This window comes from Malania oleifera, chromosome 9 (assembly GCF_029873635.1).
Source record: "Malania oleifera isolate guangnan ecotype guangnan chromosome 9, ASM2987363v1, whole genome shotgun sequence".
NCBI lineage: Eukaryota > Viridiplantae > Streptophyta > Magnoliopsida > Santalales > Ximeniaceae > Malania > Malania oleifera.
The window spans coordinates 15,017,356-15,037,292 of record NC_080425.1 but is presented as its reverse complement, the minus strand read 5'-3'; the positions used below and the strand labels follow the sequence as shown (position 1 = coordinate 15,037,292).

Sequence of the window (19,937 nt, the reverse complement as noted above, 5' to 3'; positions counted from 1 at the left end):
TGTTGATTAATAAGTCTCCATGTAATTCACATATTTTATAATTAAATAATTTTAATTGATTTATTATAAATATTTTAAACACTTTAATAGATATATTCGCATACAAAATTTAATAAATTAAAAACATGTAGTTTTAAACAAATCTATAAAGTTGTTTTAATAAAGTTAATATATAATTTATACATTAAAAGTTTAATATTATTATTTTAATAACTCTCAAAGTATGGTTTAACAATATAACTAAAATTTATATTTTCATAGATTATAAAACTAAATTTTATGGACAAATAAAATTCATAAATTGTAAGAATTATAAATTATATTTTAATAATTTTAATATATAATTCATATATTTTTAAACAAATTGATAATACACTACCATAAGTAAATCTAAAAATTAAGATAATTTTTGCACTCAATTGTATTCTTATAATTTTAGTTTATTTATAATGCATGCATGAATCTACCACAATTTATTATGAAATACATGCAACTTTATTTTAAAAATTCGTTAATGAATTAAAGATATATCCAATTCATTACCATCAAAATCAACACTTCTCTCAATCCAAGGCTTATTCACAGGCGATTGAATCAAAATGATCCCTTCAACAAAAAATTATGCTTGATTGAAGTGACATTCATTGTTGGAAATTCAAGAAGCTCAACCGACAGAACCTTTATACTTCGATTGCCCAACGCTCTAAAATGAAAAATGTCTGATTTCATTGCCTACTTCTAGACAATTCATCGAGTCGAGCATGTAGCTTACCCTTGAAATAAACCATTTTTTTCTTTGTACACTACAATATTTTCACACAAGCTGTGTTCTTTTCAACCTATTTTCAGACCAACTGTAACCTAAAGGTATGAAATGCAGGGCAAAGCTGAAGTTATATGCCGATCAAGCTTTTTTCACTAGTTGAATGGGATACCCAAAGGCTCAAACCCGCAGAATCTCAACAGCTTCGGTAGTTCATTTGCGGGCATAGAGTCATCCAAGGGTCCAGCAGGCAGAAAAGAGGATACCAAAATACACTAGGCTGAAGAGTAACTTCCCACAAAACAGGAAGGTGTCAAATGAGGCGTTATAAGCTTATTAGATGCCAATGGTTTTGTTAGATCTGCTGGCCTCTGCAAAAGCAGATCCTTTCAAATTTGCAGCCATCAGTGGAACTGGACTGGAACTCGACCACTTACCTCTGATGACCCACAAATTTCCCCAAGCCAGATTTTATTTTGAACAGCCCCACCAATATCATGAATTTTGATGTCTAGAGAGGAAAAAAAATCTTATTTGAGCAATCAAAAAGGGAAAAGCATTCGCATTTCTTGCTCAATATATATTATATATATAGCCAATACCAACCAAAAAAAAAAAAGGTTCACTCTTGCCTGATAAACGGAGAGGAACTCACATCTGTACTATAGAACGAATCCTCCGCCCCACCATAATAGTTCTCCTCCTTCTCCTCATCCCACTTGAGGACCTCCCTTATATACTTGAATGCCTCATCAATTGTCACTCTATCCCTTGCCCTAGCTTGCCATACAAAAAGTTTCCGATTTGTGAGGCAAGCATAAAGGTCTTTGAACTTCATCGCCACATAGTAGTAAGCCTGGTGAGCCAGAGACTGGTTGTTGTGGTGTGGTTGCACTGGGCTGAAATCATTGAACCACTCGCAAGCACTTAGAGGCACCCGGTTAACCTTCTCCTCCAAGAGGTCATACTTGTTCAGTATCAGCACAAAAGGAGTATCCTTGAAACAAGGGTGCCTGACCATAGTCTCAAAGAGCTCCTTGCTTTGCATCATCTTGTTTTGAAGTAGGACTCCACTCCCACCATCCTCTGGGGCAACGCACACCTGATCATAATCACTCAGTGCAATGCAGAAGACAACTGCGCGTGCATCCTCAAACATTTCCACCCACTTGCACCCCTCACTCATTCCCTTGGCATTTACACGAATCAATTGGTATCTGGGTGAGAAAGAAATACAGGAGAGGATTTCAAGTTAAAATCAGAAACAAATTAATAGAATGGAAAAGCAGTAATAAAAATACATAGTTACAATATAACCAAAAAAGTGCAAAGTTTACTACAAAATATTTCTTTTTATTATTTATTCCTGCTAGAAATCACTGCAGGTCACCAATCACTTCAATTCTCAACTTATTAGCTGATCGATCTAAAAAGAAAGTCCATCTGCATTTCACTTGTCTCATATCTTCTGAAACAAAGTTCAGCAAAGTACCTCGGTGGAAAAAGGGATGCTGAAATCCTGTAATGTCACATGTCGCGAATGTACTCCAACAATAAAATTTTTCTATCAAATTTTTTAGAAGCTCAGCTGGAGAGATGCGATGTCATTGATATACCATGAAATAAAGGAGAAAAGATACCTGGCCAGAGGCTGAGGTGGAGCATCAAGATTCTCAGTGTAGGTTTCAGACATGGGGCTACGATCATCAAGGGAGAATTCTATGAAAGCCAAACCATTCCCTTGTGTGACTCCTTCTGCATATAGTATGTCTTTCTCTGAAGGTTCATAATCATTACTTGACACCTCAACAGCCTGAAGATAATTACCAAAAAAAAAAAAAAAATTAGTAATCCAACAACAATGACGCTGATTGATTCTATCCAAGTCCATCCAAAGCTGGAAGGTGGTTGAAAGGAAAACAATAGTGAAATATTTGAAAATATAAGTTTGTAAACAAAAAATATCAATTCAAAAACTAAAAGTCCAGCCATAAACATGGCACCCCACATAGTTATATAGCGACATCAGCTTTGGATGCTGTTGTTCACGCGCAACCAATGTTTTAAAAGGTGAGGCATTAGGTGAGACACTCTAACCCGAGGCGAGGCATAAGCCTTAAGGCGTTGGGGCCTAAGCCTTATGAGATTTTAACTTTAGATTAAAATATGGAAATAAATTACATAATTTAAAATTTAAGAAAAATTTAAGAAAATCACAAATATAATGGGAAAAAAAATCAAACATAATTTGCAAACTACTTGTTGGCCACTCAAAAATATTGCTAACTTAAATTCATTACGTAAATCATGACAAGAGACAGCTAAAACATTACAGAGTTCAAATTATTTTTCAAGATCTAGGATACAACTAAATTGTTTTGGAAAGGCTGAGGTTCAAGAGTTTTAGAAATAAACTCTCATATTATGCCATTCCTTTTATAAAAACATGGAGTGAATATTTTCTAGCCAAATCTTACTTGAGAATCACACACCTGAAATGCGCAAGCCTCAAGTAAAAAGGCGTGCCTTTTGTGCAAATGCGTAAGCCTCGGTGTGTCATGCATTAGCCTTTTGGGATTTGGTATTTTAGATTAAGCCTCAAGGCGTTTTAGGCATGCCTTGCCTTGAGGCGAGCCTCAATTAAGGTGTTTTAAAACATTGCGTGCAACTATAATATACAATTAATAATTGGAAATAAAATAGTTCTTAAACCTTTGTAAAAATATAAGTCATGTTAACCATGTGGTCTAGCAGTCACCATACTCTATTTACTGTTACACTGTATGCTTTGAGTCCAGATTGAGCATTAGACAGTGAAATAAAACAAGTATGGCTCATTGACCCATTAGTAAAATCTAAAATTAGCTTCTACACCAATAATATATGCAAAACAAGATAAGCATATGAGAAAGGAAGGTAAAATGATTTAGTTTTCAAGTCTGCTGATTTTGAATCCACCCCAAAAACAAACTGTTTACAGGAGGTCAGCTCACAAAATATGCCAGCATAAAAACTTGGGCCAAAGCTTTCACTGACCACACAATCCAACAGGACCACTGCTATGTTGGTGATTGACCACCACTACTTGCACCTGACTCAAATTCCATAATTTTTTAAATGTTTACCAGGAAACTAGGTTGAGCAGTTGGTGGACCACTGGTATGCTAGTAATAATATAAAGAAGCTTTGGAAATACAACCTCAAGAAGATGGTCTGTAGTCTCTACAAGATGCCCAATCTGCAAGCTTTTTCTTTTTCCTTTTTATATTATCTTTCAGCAACAAAAATAGTTTAGAAACCCCCATCTGCTCCAACAGTTGTCTCTTGAATAGAATTTAAGTAATTGGTCACTGGTTAAAACTTCTTGTCTGAGACATGTGGCTCAACATCTAAGGTAGAAAGGAATGTGTTTGGGATATATTAGATGATGAATGCAACCATCAGGCCCAAAAAACTTCTGACTCTTACTAAACCCAATATTAGACAAAAATGCAAAGTAGCATTTAATGCCTGGAAGAGGGATAACAAATGCAAAGGGCTCAGATTTGAAACCAAGGCATATCCTAGGTTTCCATAAAGCTGAATGACTTTGTAATTCAAGGTAGACAAAGAGAGAAAATAAACCTATCAACTGGTACAAATAACATTTCGCAACTGCATAGAATATCTGAAATTACTGAAAGAAAGAGAAAATTAATGGGCAGGATGCCAATAAGATACCCGATTCAAAAAATACTCAGCAACATCTGGAAGGAAGTGAAGTTCCTCCTTCCTCCTATATGTTTCCTGTATGGCTGGATCCTTCCAGACCTCTTCAACTAATGGAGCATATTCCCGTGTTGCTGCAGGGAAAAAGGCATCCAAATCTCCAGTGGCTATGATATCCAGAAGCCAGTCAGAGAAATGCTTCAACCTTGGGTTGATGGAATATATACATTCACTAGATTCATTAGATTCAACTTCTCCACCTGAAAACAAAGTAACATCAATTACTAGATGGCATTCGATGTGGTGCCACTTTCAAAATGCAAGTTGAGAGACCAACACCACCACTACAGTAATATCCAGAGAAACTAGTTACCTATGCAAAGTTTTTAAGAGCTCAACAGACAAGCCTTAAACTAAAAATCAAACTCTTTAAAGCAGAAGGGTTGCTCCATACGATAGATGTTGAAATTAACCGGAATTTCTCATGAAACCTTTATCTTTAATTAGAAAGCCAGAACTTTTTGTTCTAAAAAAATTAATTGTGCAAGGACAGTCTAACTTCCGTAAAAAGGATGCAACTAATCTGACTTGCTTGTGGAACCAAGTTCCTCTAAATAAGACTAGATTCCTCACAAGCAAAAGGCAGATCAGAATGGTCGAGAAATGCAGTATCATCAAGTCGGGACTACAAGGCTTCATATACATTGTTCGCCACAACCTAAGCACTTAAGCTTTTAGGTAAAATGGTGAACTACCATGGTATAGAGACTCCATAAGTCATGTTTCAATTTATCAATTCATGTATCCTGTGATTATTGTCTATTTGTTAAAAATTATTTCCCTATTACTGGTGTTATTCACTGATTTTTTAACTCTCCATGAGCAATCAGGCTGCACATCATCTTGCGGAGAAAAAATGCGGCAACTGATATACATCATTACCCTACTGCCTTAACAGCTTAATCTTTTAGGCCTAGTGGGGACAAAACAAAAACACTATTAAGTCCACATCTTCATGCCCAAAAAACGATGTGAACTGTCTCTGCAATGTTTTAAGAAAACCATGACAACAAATTAACTATAATAGGATTTTTATTTAAATATTGCCTCTTAATGGTGCATCTGGCATGTTGGTCTATCTGCAGGAAGTCCTTGAATAAAAACGTAGGCGAGGATTTCTGCATTCAATTGATTGGAGAGAAGATATAGGAAGACCAAGAACGAGATTGGACAATCCTCAAGAGCTTAAGTATAGATTATAAAATGGCAGGTAAGGAATGAATATGATAATGTAGGGAAACAGTCCACAACAAGAAGGTAGGGATGAGGACAAAAAGAATGTGGGATTGGTAGATGATGAAGGGGGAAGAGAGTGAGGAGAGGGTGAGATATGTTTCTCTTTCTAGAGAGAATCCAGACGGATGCTCTAATATATGAGTAAGCAAAAATTTCTCCAAATAATGTGAATGGGGGTTATTCACAATGGTGGCTGAAAGACCATTGAATAATGACATTAGGTGTCTTGGTCAATGGGAATGGAATGTATGATTGGTTAGGTAAGTAGACAAGTTGATGCTTTTTAGCAGGGTAGGAGGCAAAAATGAGTGATATCTCAGTTCACTAGCAAGAAATAAGAGTCATGGCATCCCTTAAGGGTACGCTTGTTTCATGGGTTGGAGTTGGCAAAGCAGTCCTAACCTATGTTTAGTGCAGCAGCACAAAAGTAGGATAAAATGGGCATGAGGGGAAGCTTCTTACACCCACCTAAATAAAAACATGGCCTAGATTACATACCCCCTCCCCCAAAATAAATAAACAAATAAAAAGCCAGCCTGACATGAGGGAGTTAAAAAGCATGGCCTAGATCACAACAACAAGAAGCCTTTAGTCCCACTAGGTGGGGTCGGCCACGTGAATCCTTTTCCACCAATTCACCTGATCAAGATTGCTTTAGTTAAAAAGCATAAAAACTAGAAGGAAAAAAAAAGAGGAGAGAGAGAGAGAGAGAGAATTCCACTTATGTCCTGTCCTATCCCTTAAAGATAAGGGATCAAACACAGGATATGATAATTATCCTCAAACAATCCAGTCCAATACAATAAAAACTTAGCCTCTCAAACAAACGAACCCTAATGGACCTAAATTTGAGTATATTAAGCCAATCATCAATTTGAGTACATTAATCCAATTGTATCCAATTCATCACAAGAAACCAGGATTAATAAGGGATGTGGCCACAAATGTCATAATTATTCCCCTCCTGAAGTTTATATAGGCTCAGTGTGCTTTGTGTGCAGCTGATTATTCCTTGGCTACAGCTAGAGCTAAAATTTCTTCCTTGTCAATCACAAAAGGGATTAGTCCAACAAAGACAGTGATAGGTATGGGTGCACAAGTATATGAGGAATCATATGCATCTCATATACATGTGGGATTAATAAAAAAAGGTGTACACTTTAGTCATGATTAATTAATATCCACTTGAAATCAAAATAATTAGAGCCATTTAATCTTTTATATTTTGCCTCTTGCATGAAGTCCCTCTGGACCTCCAAAGAGCACATGGACAACTCACGTACAGCAGAAGGCTCCCCATACAAGTTGGCCGTCAGTGGAGGGGGGCTGGCTCCTCCCCTTTTAATAAGCAGTGCATTCTAGGTGGCATTTGCATGACACCAGAGTTTGAAAATCCAGTTCAAAAATACCAAAGTACTATATTTAGAAGAGAGTGGGTACTTCAATAATTAAAAATTGTGAAATAAAGTTAAAAAAATGATCCAAATGAATATCACCTGCTTCAGTGATTTGATCATGGGAGCCTACTGACTTCATCCTCCCCATGGCCTCCTCCTCAAAGCGCTCCCGTCCATCAAGCAGAATGCTAAGATATTTATACACGTTGCTTTGAATCATTAACTTAATATCCTGCAGTTCCTCATTGCTAAACTTGCTCCCGTACAAAAACTTGGCCTATTCAATAATGCATAATTAAAAGAAAAAAGAATAAGAAGAACATCATTATGAATAAAAATTAACCATAAAGTTCAAAGGTTCTATAATGGAAACATTATTATAAATTTTAAAAAAAAAATACAGCAAGCTTTATATAAAACAGACTTAAGGATTGTGTGTGTACACCTATCTTCATTATTCAATAACTTGTACACATTCATGCATGCTCATACGCTTAGATGTGAAGCATGTGTGTGTTTTGTGCATACATGTACGGTGTGAGTGAGAGGAAGCAGGGTGGGGGCAATCCTAGCATAGCACGTTATGGTCATACTTCATCACTCAGCTTTTGGACAGGAAAAATACACGGAACTTCGTCAAAACCTTACTGGATCTGAACATTTTGGGGCAAAAACTCATTTAATTAATACTAAATAGTTGTGACCAGACTTTTGTTAAGCCAGTTCTCTTTTGAAGGGAGGAAAAGTAATTTTGAAAGGATTTCAATTGAGTTGAAACACAATATGAACAAAAACAGTGGAATAAAAGATTGATACTCGTGGAACTGCTCAAGTTTGATTGAACAAGGTTTAGGTTTTGAACGAAAGAAAAAATAGATACCTTGAAATCATGAACAAGGCACACCACAAATATATATATTTTTTTTAATATAAAAAAAAAATTACCAAGAGAGGAAGATAAAGTATCTTTGTAAAAAAAAAAAAAAAGCAGGAAAAGGGAAGAAGGAAAGAGAAATGAAAAAAACAGAACACATCAACTCAACAAGGCCAACCAATCCTGTTGAAAATCTGAGAAGTGCATTTCTTTGCAACAACTAGAAGAGAAGGCCCATAAAGAGGTAAAAAGTCCAATTCTATACCAAATTAGTTGCATGGGCAGAGAACAACCAATAGAAATGCAGGCATTTCTATCCAACCAGATATCCCAAAACACAGCACACTGCAAAAAGAGCAGGATACATCATTGTATCACATTACTATCCAAACACATCACACAAATATCCAGGGATGAAGCCTTATGTGCCCTCCTACTCTGCAACATCTTTCATGGTGTGAGCTGATTGACTAGCACACTCTGTGGGACTTGCCATCTCCTTGCTAATGGCAAGTGAGCCATGTAAGTATTGCAGATACCACAAACAAATCCACAAAATAGATATTAGAAAAGATCCATAATTTGGAAGGCTACTTCTTGTGTTTCTTATGTCAACTAAATAAAAGTTTTGACTAAAGGAACCTCAGTTCTCTAGAAACACAAAAAAAAAAAAAAAATGGTTTGGAAGGAACAATCTAGTGTGAATTCATGATGCCAGCAATAAAAACGTTGAATAATGTGGTATGCATGCACAATCAAGGCAACATTGTAGGGGAAAATACTACTTCTTGTTATTAGCATACAATAATAAAATTTAGGACTATCAACCAAATAAAAGCTTGGACCTTGGCAGGAACCTTAGGTCTCCAAAAGCAAAAGATTGAAAGGAATCTTAGAAAACACACTACAAAAAGATTGCACTAAGATTTGAGTAGGACTTCAACTCCCCAAACACTAGCCCACATGAATCAAAAAATTTGTCGGATCTATGGATAAATTCGAATTCATCACACAAGGAAAACACAAATAAAATAGTAACCAAAAAAAAAAAATTGTCAAACATTTAATAAAGGAAGTGCATGAACTTTACTTTGTTCAGCTATGGAAAGAAGTTCTTTAATAGCTTATGTTAGTCGGGCATGAATCAACTTTTGATACTTTTCTATCTTCTTGGAAATATATATCTAAGAACATCCATATGTCGTCAGAACATGGATGTAGAAAAAATTCTCCCTCCTCATAAAATCACTAACCCTTTGTAAATAGCCATTATTTCCATATGAAATCCACACATTTACCATAGAAATAGCAAATCAGATCATCTTGCTGTCGCTACTTTAGGGTCTAATTTACAAATTTCAGTTTCAATGAAGATTATGTGGCTGTTTGAGAACCCCAAAACTCCATCAGCAGTTCACAGGATGGCAGGTTTTGAGCTCTATTGTGTTTGGAAAAGTAAGAGGAGCTGTACAATAAAAATCAACTTTATGTTAAAAATAGGATAAAGTGCTGAATTTAAAGGACAACAATCAATTGGTTTTGCTTGGAACATTTAGCGTAAGACATGCAGACCTAGCTTGGCCCATTTTGGGAAATAACAAGAAAAAACAAACTCATCCCTAAAACTACTTTCAATTCATTGCCTAGTAGATGCAAAATATCAAAAATTGAACTGGATGAGCATTTAGATTGTTTTAAAAGAACTAAGGGTTTGTTTGGTATCATTGTTGTTTTCTGTTTTCTGTTTTCTGTTTCTGCTTCTCTACAATGAAGAAACAGATTATAAAAACACATTTATTTCTGTTGTCAGTTGTTTGTTTCTATTGCTGGTTTTCAGCTATTTGCCAAAAACCTAAAAACCATATTTTATGGTTTCTAGTCATTTTGGCAACCTATTGCCGAAAATTTTAATATTCAAAAATAATTTTTGGGATTAAATTATTCATTTTATACACTTTTAAATCAAAATTAAAATGAAATGATCATATAAATTTAAATATAATCAAAAGAAAAGTATACATAAGTTTCAAAAAATAATAATAAAGTCAATTGAAAAAATACTTTTACTATTTTTCAATTTTCATTTCCAATAAAATTTTTATTGTAAAGTAAATTTTGAAAATCAAACAATTAAATAAAATAATTATAATAAATTTTATTTTTATTATAATAAATTTTTAATGTGTATTATTTGTAATTTTATTATTTTAATCATACTTTTATAATATTATTTGATTTAAAGATGAAAATGGGCATTTTTTTAATTAATTTTTTAATTTGTATTAGTTTTATAAATGCTAACCAAACAGGTTGCTGGCTACTAATTTTTAGTTTCTGTTTCTAGTTTTTGGTTTTCGTTTCTGATTTTCATTTCTCTAATTTTTGATAGTGATACCAAACGGCCCTTACGAAACACAATAAGATAAGAATTTCCGAAAGTGGCCCATGCTAGGAGCACACTAGGAGAATTCACTCCTTCAGTGATTTGAAATCAACAAGATCATGCAATTTGTAACCCACATGAGTCAACAAAATCCCACAAACCATACATGCCTGGAAAAGAGAGAAAAAGGGGGGTGTGGGGGGAGGATCATGTTAGCTGATGCAGGATGGTACACCCAGTACCTCATTACTCAGCCTATTGCAGACACCACACAAAACTTCAAGATTTGTTGGAAGTTAATACTCTATTTAGTTCAATACTAATCTAGAAAAAAATTGCTTTGAGAAATATAGTGGCACTGAAAAATATATTGTTTATCTATTTGACAAGAAAATTTTTTACAGAGAATTCTCTTTTTGACACATAATATAAGTATCCCCTTAAATAATGAACAATGGAATAAACTTAAAACTCTCAGTCAAGCATCTTCACATTTGTCTATCCACTCTCATGATAACTTCCTTATTTTTAGTGATATGGTCATCATCTTCTGAACATTTTTTGGAATCACTCAGAAAATGTGGCTCATAAGAACAAATCAGTTACCAACAGGATCTTATAGAATTTCTTGTGAAAAATGGAATACCTAAGGCATATGCCACTTTTAACTCAATAACATGAATTACAGAGACCTCACTACAAGAACTAAGTATAAACATCTAAAAAATTTCAAACTTTATAGAAGTAAGAAATAAACTCCAATATCTAATCCTGTTCATTTATCTTAAAACAAACACAGGTACATTGACCATTTCACATCTTAAACACAACTAGTAAAGGTGCAACAATTAACACAGTGATATTCTATGAAATCATATTCTTACAGAGGCATTCACAGAAAAAAAATTTAAAAAAAATTTAAAAAAAAAAAACAATAATAGCAGCAATACCTGCTTGTAGATGGTGCTGGTTCCTGAGCCTTGAAGCCCAAGTAGGAGAAGTTTCTGAATTTTTTTCTGCTCTAAATAATTTGGAACAACACTATAATTGCTAACTTCATCCTTTGGGGCGTGAGGCTGACCGCGCAGCACGGGTAAAGAGAACAAGGTACAAACAAACCGTGTTGATGCCTGTCTAGCAGAGAGAAAACCATGACCATACCTTAAGAAGAAAGCATAACCTATGGCAAGTATCTAAGTAACAACTTGGCAATACATACCTTTTCCCATATATTTCCCTTAATATTATTCTGCCCTTCCTCCTCATAACGACCATCATCATAGACCCAAAAATGAGTGTCGCGTGGACACTGCACCTTTGCCAGCTGAACACATGATGAACATGAGGGAGTTAGTTACACTTGCTGCAAACTGACACAATTTAGACATGTATTAACCAAGGCCAGCCAGGGAAAAATTCAAGTAACTACCCATCACATAAGGAGGCACTGATAGTAAAATCAATGCTTGACATGATTGCAAATCATCATGAAAGAGTCATTCTCCATGAAGGAATGGTATGTTTTCCATAGTTCCACCAGCTGTGAACACAACACAACCCAACCCAACCCCCAATCCAAACTTTTTTTTTTATGGAGTTTGTCACAGCTATTTAAAAAAATATAACCAGACTACATAGGCTAAGTGAGCCAAGTATCCACACATGGTACTGCCATAAGACTAAAACTACCGGATGCAATGCATAAATAAACAAATTTGTAAGAACTTGAACATATGCAGATCCTAAAAAGTTTAATACAACAACAACAAAACAAGCATTAAGTCCCACTAGATGGGGTCGGCTACATGAATCCTTTTACACAAATTTATAGGATCATGGACAATTTCTTTCAACAAATTCAGGACTATTAAATCCTTACTATCTCATTCCAAGTTATATTAGGTCTATCCCTACCCTACCATTGCCCCTCACATTAACTAAATCTCTCTTCCTCACTGGCGTACTATGTGGCTTACGTTGCAAGTGTCCAAACCATCAGAGTCGCCACTCCTTTATCATATCTTCTGTAGGAACTACACTTAACTTACCGCGAATATGTTCATTTTTTAATTAATCTTCGAGCGATGTACCACTCATCCATCTAAGCATTCTCATCTCAACAACTTTTACTTTTTGGATATGTTGCTTCTTAATCGCCCAATATTCTGATCCATATAGCATAACTAGTCTTGCAGCAGTTCTATAGAATTTCCCTTTTGATTTTAAGGGTACTCTATGATCACAAAACATACTCAAAGCACTACCCCATTTTACCCAACCTACTTTATATATTACATCTTCTTCAATTTATCCTTTAGCTTGCATAATAGATCCAAGGTAACAAAATCTACTAGTGCTATTGATTTCTTCATCATCAAATTTAACTTTGTCTTCAATACTCCTCCTATTATTACTGAAATTACATTTCATATATTCTGTCATATTTCTACTTATCCTAAAGCCTCTAGATTCTAAAGCTTCTCTCCATAATTCTAGCTTAGATTCTACTCTACCCCTAGTTTCATCAATCAAGACAACGTCATCTGCAAACAATCTACCCTCTTAGTTAAGAAAAAGTCTATTTGACTTTTATTTTGTCTACTTTTGAAGGTTATAAGTGTTCTTCTCTCTTCTTAAAACAAGTAGTCATCGTAATAAAATCATATTATGATGTGGCGAAATTTAAGATCATCCCCCCAAACTCATTTTTGTCTCCATATCCATATCCTCCATGTATCCTCTCATAACCTTTATTATCCCTTCCAACGTGTTCATTCAGATATGCTCCTATGAATATTTTCTTAGTCTTTGATATGCCTTGTATAATTCTATCCATATCTTTCCAAAATTGTCTCTTAAGGTTTTCTACTAAGCCAACTTGTGGAGCATACGCACTAATGACATTTATTATCTTTTGTCCTAAGATCATCCCCTATTCTTTTGACATCCACCACGTTATCTTTTAAGTTTTTGTCTACAATAATTCCTACCTCATTCTTATGGTTTTCTTTTCTAGCGTACCAAAGTTTAAATCTTGACCTTTCAATTTCTCAAGTTTTCTCCCCCACCAACTTCATTTCTTGAAGGCATATTAGATTAATTTTTCTTCTAATAATTGTGTCCACAATTTCCATACTTTTACCCATAAGTGTCCCTATATTCCAAGTTGTTAATCTAGTCTTAATCTCCTGAACTAACTTCTTTATCCACCCACGTTCAGAATGATGCAAGAACCCTAACATATTTGACATCATACCTAGGTGACACAACGTGTTACTCTGGGGGCGACGACCTAGCCCACCCTTGTTGACTTTTCGCTACATTCAGTAAGGGATTCATATCATAGTGATGTGACAAGTTTTACATTGGCTCTCAGCTTCCCAAGGCAACCCTCCTCCTTTACCCGGGCTTGGGACCGGCTATATGTGAAAATATTAGTACATTAAGTGCATCATTGGCGGAGTTAACCGAAAAAATTTAATGCAACACAAAATTTCTTTTTACAAAATAGAATTCTTCGAAGGCATATTTAAGTTACACAAATACTTAGTTATAACACCTAAAAGAACAAAGTAAATAAGAATTTAACAAAGTGACCTCTGCACACTATTATGGCATCATACTAGCAACAAAAACAAGCATCACAATCATGGTTTTAAATAAAGGCCGCGACCATTACGTAAAGGTTTTTTGCGTTACTGATACCGTTACACACCGCGAAATCGGTGGGAAGAAAAATCACGGCCGTTACGGACCGCAACCGTTACGTAAAGGCCGCTACGGCCGTTACGTAACCGCTACAGGATTGTTACACCAAAAAAATATTTTATTTTTTACTTTTTCTCTCTCTTTCATATATCATTCTCAATATACCAAGTGGCAAGAGGGGGAAAAGATTATAATGAAGATGACAATGATACAAAATTTACTTTTTCTTTAAATACTCACAATAGATGCATTAATTAACAATTTCAAAATACTAACTTGTTAGGAATTTTTTTTTAATAATATTAGTAATGTGATATTTATGTTCTTTATTTTTCAACTTCAACCTTCTTTCTTTTCTAGCTATTTTATATTTATATTATTCGTATGTTATGTGTCTAATAGACTAATGGAGTGTATAATGTATTTTATTTTATTAATTCATTTAGCACACATAAGAATTTATCACAGATAAGAACAATGAGAAGTATAAATACACACACACACGTAATTTTCTATCAATGATGGTTTAAAACAAATGTAAACTTGTTGCCCTTACCAAATAACTTAGTTACTCGAACTAAAGGGTCCAAAATACACTAAAACCCTTTCTAAGAATGGCCAAAAGCTTAAAACATGCAAGTACGCTAATATGCACAAGGTTGTGCGTGCTTCAAAAAAATTCACGGCCGTTACACCCGCTTCCCGTTATGTAACATCCGCTATTCTTGCTTCCTGTTACACCTGTTACCATTACGTTACGCTACCCGCTACCGCGATTTAAAACCATGATCACAATTCCCAGCAAATGATCAAATAATCAAAACACTAAAGACTTCATTATGGTTAAGTACGCTCAAAAAGGAATGGAGTAGTAAAAGGAGGTTCAAAGAAAAGCAAAGTGCTTATTTTTCAACTTCAAGAAGGCTTCAGAACCTAAATACTAGAATAAGCACGCTAAATCCATTTTCTGGTTAAGTATATATTGTATAGACACAAATAGCTCCTAAAAATTGCTAGGGGAGAGCAACATTTGAGTTCCACTTTAAAAAAACCTCTTTTAGAGCATTCAAAATAATAGCAAGCAAACTTATCCCAGAACCACACATCATAAAAACCAAACTAATCGATGATGAACTCAAGTGAGTTGGAATCAACAACCAGAAAATTTGGTTTAATTGCCCTACCATTTTTTCGGAGAATGTTTAGCAATGTGCGAGGTAGCCATGTGCATACACATACATGTATGCAGATATACGCAACCATGCAGGCCAACATACACATATTTACATATGTATTCGTGGATATAGGTATAAATGTATGTAAAAATATGGATATAAGTATTGCATTTGCATAATGCTTTTGTACAGATTACCTATTTTATAATATGAGAACAAGTTTGGGAAGAATAAAAATTTATATAAATGCTAACAAATGTACATAAGTATCATATTTTTACATGGAACAATAAGTAAAACGTTGAAAAAAAAAAAAAAAAAAAAAAAAAAAGGCTGTACCCAGTGCACAAGGCTCCCACCCCTTCTCTCATCCTAAACCCCTTCCCACCCCTCCCAAGATTCAAGCCCAAGACCTCCAACATAAGAAGTCCCATGCTTTAACCATTGGATGTTTCCCAAGGGATTCAAATGCCCTTCAAAATGATAACAATCTTCAAAGGAACTTGCACCTATTCAATTTTTTTTCCAATTTCATGTAAAGAGGCATCATTTTTTCACTTTTCATAGTAAACAAACTCACAGAAGTTCAAAACAGGAAAGAATTTCAGAATTTTGCTATTACACAAGAAACCTAGAAAAGGCTAGCATCTGTTACTTAATTCATATGACTACAAATATTTTATCCACAAAAAAGCATGTGACTACAAGTGCATGCCACACGTCATATAACTTATAATTTTAAAGAACTAATAACCATACCTTCAGCACTCTCAATTCAAGTTTTGTTATTTCTCGGCCATTTATGTAAACTTCAGTGTTCCCATTGCTTGCATCAGGACTAAGTTTCCCAGAGAAATTTAAATTTGAGCTTATGATCCTATCTGGTTTTTCTCCCTCCTGTCAGATATACAAGAAAAAAAAAATGCTTTAGAACCTATGAGAAACAAAAACAGAAAAAGCACGTAAAAAAAGCAAAGAAGAAAGTCAATTTAATAACTTATAGTTAAGATACACTCACCTTTCCCCAAAGACCAGATTCCTTGTCATACCAATAACTACCAGGCTTCAACTTCCGGGGAGGTAAAGCGCATCCTAGCAGCTCAGCCATCTCTTCTGCCTTCAAAGAGAATCCGTTAACAATCAACTGCTCTGGTCGAAGCTGATTAGCTGAACATTCTTTCTCTGCCCTCATTATTTGCTTGACTTCCAAAGGACTGAGCAATCGAGATAACAACCTTGAGTGTTTACCCAACTTCAACCGTTTTGATTCATCAATTGGCTGACCAATGCAAGGAACACACTTGCGTCCTTCAGGCATCGATCCCATTGCCCTAAGCACACAGTTGCTGCAATATTTAGCATCACAAACTAAGCAGGACTCCTTAGTTTCCCACTTCCCCTTTCCACACCTGTAGCAAACTCTCTTAATCTTCTTCTTCTTCTTCTTTCCCATAGAAACTCCAACATACGCAGGATATATTGGCTTCTGCACATCAAGCTCTTTCTTTTCTGATCTATCAACAGTGTTAAAAGTGACAACTGGCACTCTCTTTACTTCATTCGGTACCAGTTTAGTAGAATTACTCATAGGATTGTGAACAGAACCAGGGGAGGCCGAAGGAGAAGCCGAAGAAGAATCAGGATTCTGCAAGACGGACACCACTGACTCCGAGCTTCCTGATGCCCTTGGACTTTGATGACGAGAACTGGTGATACCAGCAATACAAGACATCGGCAAGGGGATCGGTTCAATTACAGGAGGACAAGCATGGGTTGTTGATCTCTGAGAGTCTGAAAGTGGTTCTGCAATTGATGCAGTAGGGATTGCACGCATATTTACAATGGGTTCAACTCTTGGAACCTCATAAGGGACTGGTGGGCCCTCGTACTCCATGGCTATAGAGTAATCGAGGTTGGTTGAATCTTCAGGGAGAGAAGCCCCTGGTGGGAGCATCTTTCTCACCAACTCCCTCCAGTCCTCTCCCTTATTTTTCTCCATGATATTTCCTCCTACAGTTTCAAGTAGCTATAGCTTCTCAGAAAAATCTCAATCTCAAACAATTATCTCAAATCAAGTGTGACACAAGAGCTTCAATATCATACAAACTGAGCAACTGGGTTATTACATGATTTAGAAATAACCAAAATATCGTTGTGCAATCAAAAGCACAAAATGTTGCAATCAACCATTAGATATCTAGCAGACAAGCGAAGTTGAATTATGACTTTTCGGGCAGTGGAACAAATTGGGCTTTGCATATAGAGCCAAAAGAAGTCGCAGCCGCAATTATAGCGCCACCAAACTCATCCTTTGAAAGCCTTCAGATTTGAAAGAATCGACTGCAAACTAATCAAATGCGAAAGCCAGATACAACTAAAATCAAACATAATAAATAAAATAAAATAAACCCAAATTCAATGTTCTTGGTCAAAACATAAATCCTCAACGAAACCTGCAAATGCACAGAGACTGATCTCACAATTCAAACAACAAATAAAGCATTCAAAAGAAGACATTGAAAACTTGAATGCTTAGAACTAGTTGCACTATTGAGATCATCAACATTTCTAGAAGTCGGAAGCGATGAAAAGTTCAGGGTCAAACTAACCATAAACAAATCAGTACCCTATTAAGTGTTGAACGATGACAGATTCAAAGACACGAGATTTTCTTCTCTTCTTTGGTAAAGAAGACAAAATTTAAAAAAGAGGATTCGCAAAAAAGGAACAGAGAAATTTCCTGATACGCAACTCTTCAACTTTTATAAACAAAAAGAAGCTTTTAAGCATAGAGAGAGAGAGAGAGAGAGAGAGAGAGAGAGAGAGGTACCTGGGAAAGGGGCTGGTTTAAAGGGAATCTGAGGATGAACAGAGATGCTCTTGCTTTAAAGCTTCGGAGCTCCGAAAGCTAATAGCTAAAGCTTGCAAGGTTCCGCCATTGATGTGGACGGGAGTAGAGGAAGAAAGAAGAGGGAGAGTTCAGGGAGAAGCTAAGGTTGCTGAAAACTAAGCAAAGCGACTCCTCAGTTCACCAAGACAGAGACACAGACAGAGGGAGAGGGAGAAGGAAAGGGAGAGGGAGAGAGAGTGTTGAGTGATTTTGGAGCGTCAGATTGGAAGTGGAGTGGGCCCCTTATGATCTAATGGTGATGAGCAGGTCAGATTTCGGGAACTGAGTCGCACGCGCCACGTCCACGATTGCAGAGGTAGCGTGTTCTCTCGGGAGCACCGCCATAATATTTGTCAATGATCTACTGTTTTCTCCACTCGCTTTGACTGTACGTGGGAAACACGCTCCGTGGCTTATGGGCCCGGAATGAGCCATGGGCTGCTGAGTTCACATCTTCTTGGCAAGCCCACCCAATGGTTATTTGTTAGGATACAGTTGCAGGAAATATTTATTCAAGGATTTGACTAACCATTAATTTAATATAATTGCTAATTTAAATATAATTATTTTATTTATGTTGAATGAAAAATATTTTTTTAATGAAAAATAGTGTCAGCATTTTTTTAGGACCTAACACTCTTATATAATCTTTGAGTTTGAATTTTGGTGGTGAAAAATAGTAAAAAAAATAATCATATGTCATGCCTTGCCCAACTTACCAACCCAATAGGATGCTCAAATAATTAAAAATAAAAATAAATACCCAAAGCACTTTCGACTTGATGACTGGGTCAACTATAAATTATATTCATAATTTCTAGCTTTAAAAAATTAAAATGGAATTCAACTCTTTTTCATATTGTCGGAATTTTCAGCCCACTTTTGACTACTTTTATTTTTCTTTAAAAAAAATTAAGTGATAAATAAATCTCCATATTTTAAAATAATTTAAAAATTGACTAAATGAAAATGGTAACTCAATTTACTAGTGAATTTAAAACCATTTAGAAGCATAGTTTCACTATTGTAGTATGTGACTCATGTCGAGTGCAATACATGTATAGAGAAAGCAGGCTGATGCCCTCGAAGTACTATATATTTGGCATTTTCAGTAATTTCCTTTGAACTTAATATTAATTTATTACATGTTCCATAATATTCATTGATTTATTAGTACGGTACGAGAGTATTCAAGGAATTTTTTTAATACTTCTGTATGGATAGGGTTAGTATAAATACATTTAAAGTAACATTACTTTTACATAGTAAAATCCAGCCGCTACTCGCTCCTGTGAATGTAGACATATTGTCGAACGACGTTAAATCCATGTGTTTTTGTTGCTTTTCTCTTTGTTTTTCCGTAATATTCATCATAATCGTTGCACATTTCACAACATTCACAATTCCACATTACACATATTTTAGGAGGATTTTGGATATATATATATATATATATATATGAATTATTTATGATTCAATTATGTGATATAGATAAAATTTTAAAACCAAGAAGCAGACAACACTTTATTAGAAATAGATCAAGACGGTTACATTTGATATTAGAGTCATCGTGGAGATCAAACTGAGCAATACCTCATCGGAACTACGCCGAAACTGCACACATAGCGCTTTAAAGATGTTAATTGAAAATGAGTTTAGGTTTGACTATTTTGTTCGATTTATTAAAAGTCAACTCATGCAATGCACATAATATCATTACTTTTCAATATATAAACAAAATTT

General features: G+C 35.2%; 1 protein-coding gene across 4 annotated transcripts; it reads right to left on the bottom strand.

Moving 5' to 3' along the window:
* Positions 1-1,265: 1,265 nt before the first annotated feature.
* LOC131164313 (extra-large guanine nucleotide-binding protein 3) lies at positions 1,266-18,673 on the bottom strand. 4 transcript variants are annotated; one of them, XM_058121416.1, is made up of 10 exons: positions 18,135-18,373; positions 17,431-17,757; positions 16,323-17,314; positions 16,064-16,201; positions 11,641-11,745; positions 11,372-11,551; positions 7,264-7,441; positions 4,484-4,731; positions 2,404-2,576; positions 1,266-1,980 (listed from the first exon to the last, which is right to left on the bottom strand). In XM_058121416.1, exons 3-10 carry the CDS (start codon positions 17,301-17,303, stop codon positions 1,386-1,388), a joined length of 2,598 nt encoding a protein of 865 aa, XP_057977399.1. In that variant the 5' UTR covers positions 17,304-17,314; positions 17,431-17,757; positions 18,135-18,373; the 3' UTR covers positions 1,266-1,385. The 4 variants fall into 4 exon arrangements, with proteins under 4 accessions (XP_057977399.1, XP_057977398.1, XP_057977401.1 ...); XM_058121415.1 differs by having other exon boundaries at positions 17,431-17,651; positions 18,135-18,363; XM_058121418.1 differs by lacking the exon at positions 18,135-18,373 and adding an exon at positions 17,914-18,130.
* Between the last annotated feature and the right edge of the window lie 1,264 nt (positions 18,674-19,937).

Excerpts from the sequence above, each read along its gene's own strand:
- LOC131164313 (XM_058121417.1), bottom strand. The coding sequence starts at position 17,303 with ATGGAGAAAAATAAGGGAGAGGACTGGAGGGAGTTGGTGAGAAAGATG. Across the intron at positions 2,577-4,483 it reads CTGAGTATTTTTTGAATCGG|GCTGTTGAGGTGTCAAGTAA; the intron begins GTATCTTATTGG and ends AATTATCTTCAG. Across the intron at positions 1,981-2,403 it reads CCACCTCAGCCTCTGGCCAG|ATACCAATTGATTCGTGTAA; the intron begins GTATCTTTTCTC and ends TTTCTCACCCAG.